The sequence below is a fragment of the Lactuca virosa genome, chromosome 2, assembly GCF_052849685.1.
Source record: "Lactuca virosa cultivar CGN04683 chromosome 2, Lactuca_virosa_CGN04683_v6, whole genome shotgun sequence".
Classification (NCBI taxonomy): Eukaryota; Viridiplantae; Streptophyta; class Magnoliopsida; order Asterales; family Asteraceae; genus Lactuca; species Lactuca virosa.
The window spans coordinates 278,044,895-278,055,722 of NC_136427.1; the positions used below are offsets into that span (position 1 = coordinate 278,044,895).

The 10,828-nt window shown below is 39.2% G+C and overlaps 1 protein-coding gene across 2 annotated transcripts; it reads left to right on the forward strand.

The window, feature by feature from the left end:
• The first annotated feature begins 6,546 nt into the window (after nt 1-6,546).
• LOC145161172 (protein IQ-DOMAIN 3-like) lies at nt 6,547-8,937 on the forward strand. 2 transcript variants are annotated; one of them, XM_079080658.1, is made up of 5 exons: nt 6,547-6,727; nt 7,208-7,304; nt 7,378-7,725; nt 7,813-8,040; nt 8,126-8,937. In XM_079080658.1, the coding sequence occupies exons 2-5, from the start codon at nt 7,224-7,226 to the stop codon at nt 8,774-8,776; spliced, it is 1,308 nt and encodes a 435-aa protein (XP_078936784.1). In that variant the 5' UTR covers nt 6,547-6,727; nt 7,208-7,223; the 3' UTR covers nt 8,777-8,937. The 2 variants fall into 2 exon arrangements, with proteins under 2 accessions (XP_078936784.1, XP_078936785.1); XM_079080659.1 differs by lacking the exon at nt 6,547-6,727 and adding an exon at nt 6,776-7,047.
• The last annotated feature ends 1,891 nt before the right edge of the window (nt 8,938-10,828 follow it).

Genomic DNA, 10,828 nt, shown 5'->3' on the forward strand with positions numbered 1-10,828 from the left:
CTGGCCCCACACTCTATCATATCTGCTCTCAGTCTGATCAATCACAACGGAATAACTGATAAACTCTGAAGCACTAATCGCCACGAACCATAGTACTTGAACCATGTTATCACCTCTTGATCTGCCACGAATCATGGTACCCGAACCATGTTATCACCTCTCAATTTGCTACTTAGAACCTTTGGAATTCTCACTGTTTCGAGTATGAGTCCTCTGCTTTCAGTAGTACGGGCCCATACTACCTGCCACATCTACCCATACTTTCCACACGGATCGTCCCAAATTTCCTAAGTAGCAGCTCAACCATTCTCGATCACCAATCCCGATATACTCGGTCGCTACCCAGCGAATACTCTCCTCTATCAGCATACTCTTCTGACTACAGACACTCCCTAGGCTCTTCCTAGGTTCTCACACTTCTCTGCCATCAGCTGCTGAAGAACTCCTTATGATGCCAGCCATCTACCTCCTGAATATCGTCATATTCACTTAGTAGCTGACTCTCATCATGAAGAGTTCCACAAAGCACAAAGCAAGAAACATTCGGGCGTCGAATAATCTCCACCAACACGTAAAACCACTCTAGGTTACAACTCTATTTGCTCTACTTGCTCTCAAAAGGCATCACTGAACTCAGGCTACCTCACCTCTCATGGTATCTAATTACTCTTCTCAGCAGACTCCTCAATGCTCATCTAGGTGTCTCTCCTAGATTATCTCTCGACTCAGAACTCCCTCTCTAAGTGATTCCTGCTAGATACTCTTACTCAGCACATACTCAAGGCACATAACAGATAACGACAATCCCTAGGCTAAGGCATCACAAATGAGGCAACTCTAGCCCTAATATATGAAATACATATCCTATCTTCTAGTATGAATCACTAATATCTCAATAATAACTCATAACACGAATAAATAAGTAAGGGTATTTTGGGAAATCGTCGTTCGGGCTCTGGCTGATTGTACACACTGCTTCTTCTCGTTTTTCTCTTAGAACTCTTACTCATTTCAGAAAATCTTTTCTTTTGAAAACTTTTCTCAAATCCTCAGTTTGAGTCCAGACACACCCGAAGGTGCATCCAAATCTCTCAAACCAAGGCTCTGATACCAACTTGTAACACCGTAAAATTTAAAACCAATTTTTCATTTCAAAACACAAATAAACATATGTCATATTTCCTCAAAATCACTAACAACAATTATCAACACATTTTTATTTAAAATTTTTCATCACAAATCCAGGATCCTCCAAACATAACTCTTTCTCTCGTGTGTACAATCAAGTCGGCGCCTTCCCGATATCATGAAAGGTACCTGAAACACATATCACGTAACACGGTAAGCACGAAGCTTAGTGGGTTCCCCAAAATACCACACACATCTCAGTAGCCTCTCATGGCTATACTCAGATAAGACCCTCCGGTCAATGTGTCTCAGTGGGACCCTCCGGTCCCATAACTCGGGTGGACCCTCCGGTCCTAACTCAGGAAGCTCATAATAATAATACTCAACATAAATCACAAAGACATAATGCAGAATATCACAATACACAGATAAGCACATAAGACATCTCAGTCGCACAAAGATACCACACATTGTAAGTATAGTGAGAAGACTCACCTCGAAAGCTAACAAGTAATAATCTCACACACGGAAATCTCGAACTAGCCTCCGCCTATCACATAGGATAAATATCTTTAATTAATACTTTATTCATACTCAATACCAAAAGGTTGCCCTCTCTTTCTCTTTCTAACTCTTGGATTGGGTAAAAGACCATTTTACCCCTCCATGGTCTCCATTACTCATGTATGACCAAACCCTAAAGTCAACAGAAGTCAAACTCGAGTCAACAGTCCATGCTTGACCTGACTCGCCGAGTGCATCTATGTGACTCGTCGAGTCCCCTTATTTCTTCTGTCATATCACGAAAGTCCACCTTGACTCGTCGAGTTGTCTCGCCAACTCGCCGAGTCACCCATGCCCAGACTCATCGGGGAAAAACCCCAGCCGACTCGCCGAGTCAACTCATAGACTCGGCGAGTCCCTTCAATCTGATTTCTCATTCAGATGATTCAAATCAACTCTACTACTCCAAACACTGGATCTAGCATCCCAAGACTTCATTGACACGTAAAGCTTCAATCTTTACGTTCATGCATGGTAGTTTTGCTCCAACATACCAAAACATGCTCTCACAATGTGTTAAGCACAATATCCTTCATATGGGTGAATAAAGTTGGGACCTTTGGACTCTAGGGACCTCACAAGGTCCAGATCTGTTTGTTTAACCTCAAGACAACTCTGTAAGCTCGAAATCCCAAATAAAGGTGGCATAAACCCTAACCTTCCAAAATCAAGAGATCTAACCATATAAATGATAAAGGTATGAACTTTTCACCTTTTACAGAAGCTCTTGGATGACAAGCAACAAATCTAACAACCTCTTCTCGTTCCTTGCTTGAATTCCTTCTCTTCCCCTCCAAAGATGCACCAAAATACTCAATATAAGCTCAAGATTCTCTCTTTTAGCTCAAAAAGGCGACTAGGTTTCTCTCAGTGAAGTTGGGCAACTCATGAGCTGCAAATGAGGCTATAAGTTCCCTTATATAGGCCCCAAACCCGGGGATTTAGGGTTTCATTACACAGCACCTACTCGGCGAGTCGGCTCTCCGACTCGTCGAGTCCGCTCATTAAACCCACGCAGTCAACTCGACTCTACTCGACGAGTTGAACTCACAACTCGTCGAGTCACTCAATAAACCCCAAAATAAACACACCTTAAATATACCTAGGATTCTGGATGCTACAATTACAAGTCTCATAAGGTATAAAGTTTCTATCTTGCTATCTTATAGCTTAAGATCTAGATTAGGTCTTGTTTTGTGCTTCTTATGAACATGTGGATATTCTTTGGGAGTTTGAGCCACTCCAAAAGCCTAGGATTTCAGATCCTCACATTTATGAGTTGTTTGCGTCGTGAAAATGGTAACTTGATGGTTGAGGACCAACTATGCAAAGGTTTTGGGTCTTGATTTATGGATTGGAAGCTTTAATGGATGTTTGGGTCCTTTGGGGCCATACAAAGGTGCCAAGTTGATGATTTTATGGCTTAAGACACCGATAGGAAGCTACTTTGAAGATTTGAACTTTGGACTTAAAGTATTAAGACATAAATGTAATTTTTGGTCCCTGGTCGGGAATGCAGCGCGTTCATCTCGGGAACGTCGTGCGTTCCGGCGTCGAGTCATGATCAGCGGTAAGGCTGCGAACGCCCAGCGTTCCACAGGGGAACGCCCAACGTTCGGTCCAACAGTGGGCTTCTTGGGCTTGTTCATGTTGGACTTCAGACTTGGATTGGAGTTTTCGTGTGTTGGGCTTTTTGGTCAGAAGGTTCTTAGAGTTTTGGACTTTTGTTTGGACATGTCTAGTTGGGCCAAGATTTTGTATTGGGCGTTGGTGGGCCCAATGGTTTTGGACTTTAGTGGGCCCAATGGGCGTGGACCTTTGGGCCATTGGAAAATTCTTATTGGACCAGGAATTGTTGGGCTGTAGGTAAGGCCCATATCGGGTTGGGCCCAATTTGGAAAATTGGGCCATTAGTGGGCTCTTATGGATCTTATAGTTTTGGGCCTTTTGATTTTGGGCTTGGGCCTTGGTTTTTGGTTCATGTTAGGTCGGGGGTAAAATAGTCATTTTACCCCAAGTTTGGATTATGGATCAAGGTTTGGAATTCAGTTGCTAATTGGATGTTGCTTTGGTAATTGTTAGTTTGGGAAGTCGACATGGCAGCGACTAAGGATTCCTTTCACTGAGTTTCTGCATTCAAGGTGAGTCTCCTCACTGTTTGTATGGGTCGAAGGCACCAATGCCAGCCCATCTGGTTTATGTATTGTAGAAAGACCCGGGGGTTAGCCCTTGGCATTATGTATAAAAGACCAGGAGGCGGCTCCTGGCACACTGTATGCAAGACCAGAGTCTGAACTCTGGCAATTATTAGTTAAGTAGTTGTAGACTGTATGCTAGTTGTCTTTGTGATGCTTGCATGGAAGACCCGGAGGTGGCTCCTGTCACTTGTCTGAAAGACCCAGGTTTGTGGCCCCCGGCCTGGCAAGAAAGACCACGAGGTGGCTTGTGGCATAATGGCAAGACTATGTGCGGCACATAGCACCTTTATTGATTATGATATATGAATGATATGTATGGCTCGCGGTTATGTATGACTTGTATGTATCGTTTGATATGTATGGTATGTGGTATTTAGGGAACTCACTAAGCTTCGTGCTTACGGTTTTCAGTTCTTGTTTCAGGTACTCCAGTTTTCAAATGAAAGAGCTTGGGACGATCGCAGCGCATACACCCGTGTTTTCCGATTTACGTGATCTTTGGGATTGGACTCTGATAATTGTTTTATTTGAAATGCTTTTCAATGTCTTGAACGAAGTTACAATATTGTTTTAATTATATTGAAATGAAATTTTTACCTTGGAATTTTGGGTCGTTACAACATAGTTATAACCTTTACTCATCATGATATACATGGAACTACATTTTATAACATCCAATTACAGATGTTTGTATTGTAACACTCGGTTTCGAATCGCTTCATTATTTGGGGTCGTGACCCGATCATCAGTTATCTTAAGGCTTTGGGCCTTGGGGAAAGAGAGAATTAGTCCTTTTTGGATGTGGGAATTATAGATTAAGTGATCCAAGTGTTTGATTGTGTTTCGGAGCCCAAGAGTATAATCGTAATTTTAGCAGTTCGGGCCTTTATGAATTTTGGGTTTGTGTTCGGGAAGTCTTAAGGCGGGGTAAGTTGTTAAAAGTGTAGGGTTTCTCGTCACCTTTCCGTGGATATAAAGTTCGTCGGAAACGGACTTGGAACGAAGGAGTTATGGCCAAATGAAGTTTAAGTGTTTTGGAGCTTGGTCGAGTACGCGGGGCGTACTCACCAAGTACGCTGGGTGTAGTTGGTGAATGGATCACGACTATCTTTTAAGTACGTCGGGCGTACTAAGGGATACGCGAGGCGTACTCCCTTCAGCTAGAAACCCTCATTTTTTAGTGTTTTACCCCTATTTAGGCCTCATTTATTCTTGAGCCTTGTTCCTTATCAGCCTCCATGCCTCCTCAACCCTACAATATTAATAATAAAACAACATAATAAAATATGAGTAAGAAACATAGTTTATTACAGGAATGAGCATCAGAACTTGGTACCTGTTTTCGAAACTAAAACCATCTCAGAACTGTCGGTTCTATAACTGGACCCGCCTTAAGTGGTTCCGGTTTCGGTTCCTAAAGTTTTGGAATCGTCTTAAGCGGTTTCGGTTCTCATTTTTTCGGAACCGCTACCTGTTGGGTACCCACTGAAATTGGTTTATATATATATATATATATATATATATATATATATATATATATATATATATATATATATATATATATATATATATATTAGTATTTCATATGAATATGTGTTTGTTATTTAGATCGGTTTAGAATATATTGGTCATATTTTGTCTGTCTTTGATCTGAATTGATTCGATTTGGACAGAAGTAAATTGTTGTTTTATTGACAAAAGTTAATAAAATTTATGTAACCAGGTTACCCGCTTTTGGAACAAATGTCGGTTCCGGGATTGGTTCCAAAAAATTCAAGAAGTGCCTAGACTGATTCTGGTTTCAGTTGTAACCTTCTAGGAACCGTCGGTTCCGGTTTCAGTTTCGGTTCTCTCTAAATGAGGCGGGTACATGTCTATGTTTATCCCTAGTTTATTACCATATCGTCATCAGATACGGACGCAAGATTTTATACTAGTTGTGGCACGAGAAAAAATAGTAGTTGCGTTATAATAGAAAAAAATTCAAAATGTTTTGCACTGCGTACACGAAAGTCAGGCGTTGCCATGCCACTGTAGGATGCCATATAGAACCGCCAATGATCGTCATTATCCAAAAAAATATACTCTGTCTGTCTCATATTTATTGTTCAATTTTAACTTTTGAAGTTTTTTATTTTTCAACTTTGACCTTAAATATTTTTATTTGTGATATATTTTTCTTGATGAAACTTATAACAATGAAAAGACATTTAAAAACACACTACATTTATATATTTTGCATAAAGTATTATATATCAAAAAGAAAAATAAATAAGTTAAAAATTGAAGAATAAAAATTTCAAATATCAAAATTAAACGATACATATGAAATGGTATAGTATTAAAAAAATCATTATTTTTGCAGTTTACAACTTTATAGTTTATATTTGGAGTTCTAGTGCATTTTTTTGTTGTAAGTTTTCAATTACGATCATTTTTATTTTCAATTGTGAAACTAAGAAACTTGAATCATTGTTCTTTAATTTGTTTTTATTAAAAAATATTTAACTTGTAACACATCATCAAATATTTTTATCAAAACTACGCGTTAAATTAAAAGATATACGGAGATTTTTTTTTAATTTAAAAGAAAAATATATTACTTGTGTTTTTCGACATGAAAGCCACCTCCCATGGCGAAATTACCATCAACCCATCTGTCCGTTACCCAAAATACCATCCATTTAATCAAATCCTCTTTGTCACTTCTCTCTCCATTCAAACAAAACATTCACATTCACAAGATCTCTCTCTCTCTCTCTCTCTCTCTCTCTCTCTCTGCACCAACTGATTACTTTATTCCATCTTTGTTGCATTAATTGGCTCCTCTGTTGCAGGTATTTCACTTCTAATTTAACACCAATGCATGTTTTCTCCTTAATTTACCGCCTCTCCCCAGAAATGTCAGGATAATTCATGTGGGTGTGTGTGTTAATTTTTTTGTTGATCTCTGTTTTTTTTATTCAAATCATCAACATTGTTCTCTCTAATCAAGAGTCACTTATCGTTCTGTTCTTCCCGAAAATATAAGGAACTGTATGATCGATACTTGCATTCGATATTTCTGGGTGATTGCAATGCTCGTGGTTTGGTTAATTAGTGTACTCAAATGATTTCATATCAATTCGCATTTGCAAGTTCTATCGTATTTTCAAACGTAAGTTTTGTGTGTGTGTGTGTGACTGTGTTCGTCTTAAAATGAGTATATCAAAATTAAATAGAAGTGGAAATGATTGATCTGTTGTAAGTAGTTTGAATTTGTTTACTATAATGTGCATATCATTCTGATTTTTAATTCGATGGTTATTGTTTTGAAGATGAGTTGACCAGCAAATGGGCAAGAAGAAGGGAAATTGGTTTTCTGCAGTAAAAAAAGCTCTAAGCCCTTCTGATTCGAAGGAGAAGAAAGAAAAGGTTTGTGTTTCATCTTCTTTCCTTTCTTTGTTTGATGAAATGCCAATGTGGGTTTTAACTTTTCACATGACAGAGATCCGATAAACGTACTCCAAAAAAATCTTGGTTCGGGAAGCAAAGGAGGTTGGATAAAGATTTCTCCCAAACAGAAGCCGCCGGATTACCATACCCTGCCACTGCCACCACCGCTGCCACTCGCTCTCCTCCCACAGAGGACGCAAAACTCACCGAAGCCGAAAATGAACAGACCAAACACGCTTATTCCGTCGCATATGCTACCGCCGTGGCAGCAGAAGCAGCGGTGGCAGCCGCCCATGCCGCCGCGCAGGTTGTTCGCCTGACATCTACAACCCGTTTTGTGGGTAAATCCACAGAAGAAATTGCCGCCATCAAGATCCAGACAGCTTATCGCGGCCACCTGGTAATCAATTTCCGTCTGATTTAACATAACACCCTCTGAAAATGTTCAAAACAATGTTTCGGTTTTCTAAGGGTTTATAGTTTTCAGGCAAGAAGGGCGTTGCGTGCTGTGAGAGGATTAGGGAGGTTGAAGTCATTGATTCAAGGTCAATCGGTTAAACGCCAAGCGATCTCCACTTTAAAATGTATGCAGACATTGGCTCACGTTCAGTCACAGGTCCGATCAAGACGCATTCGTATGTCGGAGGAGAACCAAACTTTCAAACGACAATTCCTTCTGAAGCACGAGAAAGAGTTTAACACCACTAGATCCTCGGTAAAGATCATGTTTTTTGTTAAATTTTTATCATCTTTTCCGTGTTTTAAGTTTTTAACGATTAATAAAACTTTCGGGATTACAGTTTGGAAACTCGTGGGATGACAGCAGAAAATCGAAAGAGGAAATTGAAGCTAGGTTACAAAACAGACATGAGGCTGCTGTAAGAAGAGAAAGAGCGATGGCATATGCACATTCTCATCAGCAAACATGGAAGAACGCCAAAAATTCTACAAATCCGATGTTTCTAGACCCAAACAATCCTCACTGGGGATGGAGTTGGCTGGAACGGTGGATGGCCGCCAGGCCCTGGGAAAATCAAAGCATCTCCGACAAAGCACCGCCGGTTAGCCACCAGTCACCCGCCAGACCTCCGTCATCTAGCGGCAGGGTGAGGCCGGAAAGCCAAAAGGGAAGCGTGGATGAAGACACCCGGAGCTATTACAGCGTGCAGTCGGAACGAAACCGGCGGCACAGCGTGGCTAGCTCGGTGCGTGACGACGAGAGCTTTGGTTCATCGCCGGCGGTTCCTGGTTACATGGCTTCAACGAAATCGACGAAGGCGAGGTCTCGAGGGGCGAGCCCTAGTCCAAGCCCATTAGGGTCAGGAAGGAAAGGAAACTCTGAGAAAGGTTCGGTGGCCGGGTCAGCCAAGAAACGGCTTTCGTTCTCCGGTTCACCGGCTCGCAACACGAAGAAGTTCCCTGAGTCACCACTGAGGAACTCGAATTCGTAATAAGGAGTTGTTTGCGATGTTTGTTGTGTATGTGTGATCTGTTTATTTTGTTTTTTTGATTTTATGGTTTTGTTTGGTAGTTAGTTATATGTATTTAAGTAAGAGAGGTTTTTTGGTGTTGTTGTGTTACGTACAAGTGTTTAATGCATGAGTTTGGAATATATAGGTGTGTTGGCCGTTGGGTTTTGATTGTTTTTGTAGGTAGGGGTGATGAAAGAGACTTGGGTTGAAAGGTAAAAATAAAATGATTGGGTGAAACAAAGTGCCCAGGCATCGAGAAGAGCATCAAGTAGTACCTTGCTTTGTCTGGGGAACAAACCAGAATAATAAACTTTCTTTATTGATGATTATTATAATATTAGCGGAACATTTTTTTTAATATTAATGATATTTTGTTATAGTAATAAATGGTAATATATGATACTCTGTTATATTATATACTAATTAAAGTTAAATATGTTGCATACATTCATAAAATTCTGAAAACATTTTTCATTTTTTAGAATAATTTTTTCTTTGTTTACAAGGAATTCTTGAGAAAGCAATTTACTTTGTTTCGTGATATGCTTTTTGGTAAAAATATTTTAATTTAGAATAATATAAACAAAATGTTTGCTTTAACATGAAATATCTAAAAAAAAATGATTAGCAGTACGCAAAAATGCTGATTTAAAAAGATGAAATAAAAATTTAGTGTTTTTCCAAACGGATTTAAATATTATTAAAAACTTACATTTTTCTTTATAACGAGAAAGTAGTTTTTGGATATTGCAAGGTTTGTTGGTTTGAGTGTTTTGACCAACCAAGATAAGGAATCAATGAATCTTGCAACCCAATAATCCACGTGCAATATATGGGTACTTGATTGGAGGCCACGTGTTTTGGGTTGGGTTTAACTAAACATTCCAGTATTTAGGCCTAAATACGGGCTATTTGAGTTTTTTACCGTATTGGATTATTGGTCATTACTCATCGCTGGTGTCCTGACTTTAGCTCCCATAGTCCGATCCCATATGCCATATGTTAATCTATCGGGCTTCTCCAGCCCAGTTGTTTTGAATGGGTTATTTTACTTTTATGGTGTCGACTGTCGTGGTTTTCGCTCCCATACGTTTGACCCGTATCCTTACGCTAATCGTGAGAGTATTAAGACATAAATTTGTGTTTTTATTCCAAGTTAACGAATTTTATATGGACAACACTCAATATGTTTATATATATTTAAGCGTTTTTTTAACTGAACTAATATACAAATATCTAATCGGAATTGGTGATTGAAGGGTCTAGGGTTGTTGATAAGATATAATTTTTGGGTATCGGGTTATGGTGGGATGTCAAGTCCACCAAGCAAATTACACCATTTGTTTGCAAATAAAACGTAATATAATGGTAAAAAGGGGTATCGATCATCGGGGAAATGGTTGTATTCAATCACCAATGCAATCTAATAGAACTAGTGTAAATAAACTAACTAACTACAATTAAACTAAAAAAAAGGGGGGGGGGGGGTGTTGTGATTGCTTGAAAACTAAAATACTTGAATAACTAAAAAGCTTGCAATTAAGCAAGATGGTGAGATGCTCAAATGTTGAGAATAATTGGTTAACCAAGGCAATTCAACACAATGAACATTTGTGTGTTTATCATTAGGATTCAACATGAAGCTTATCATTCATCCCAAATTGATTATAGCAATCATGAAGCATGATATGTCAAGATTCCTCTTAGGTAGTATGGAGGTTGGGGAAGCCCACAACACACATTCTTAATCAAGATCAAGGGTTTAATTGAAGCAATTGAACCCAAGAAGTTAATTAACCTTAAGAAAGAAGGAATCCCCAATTCCTAGAGGATGTCAATGTTTACACATCCATAAAGGAGTTATGATTCATAAACTAGAGATGATTTTTACCATCATAAAGCTCTTGTTCTAAGTTAATTCAATGATTCAATGCAAAACCAAAGAAATAAACTAACAATAGCTCATTCAAGTGCCAAGCTCATGATTAAAGCATTAAACAAGCATAAGAAATATGATCTAGAACCATAAAC

Coding starts and splice junctions, on each gene's coding strand:
- LOC145161172 (XM_079080658.1), top strand. CDS start 7,224: ATGGGCAAGAAGAAGGGAAATTGGTTTTCTGCAGTAAAAAAAGCTCTA. Junction 7,305..7,377: donor CGAAGGAGAAGAAAGAAAAG/GTTTGTGTTTCA, acceptor TTCACATGACAG/AGATCCGATAAACGTACTCC. Junction 7,726..7,812: donor CAGCTTATCGCGGCCACCTG/GTAATCAATTTC, acceptor TATAGTTTTCAG/GCAAGAAGGGCGTTGCGTGC.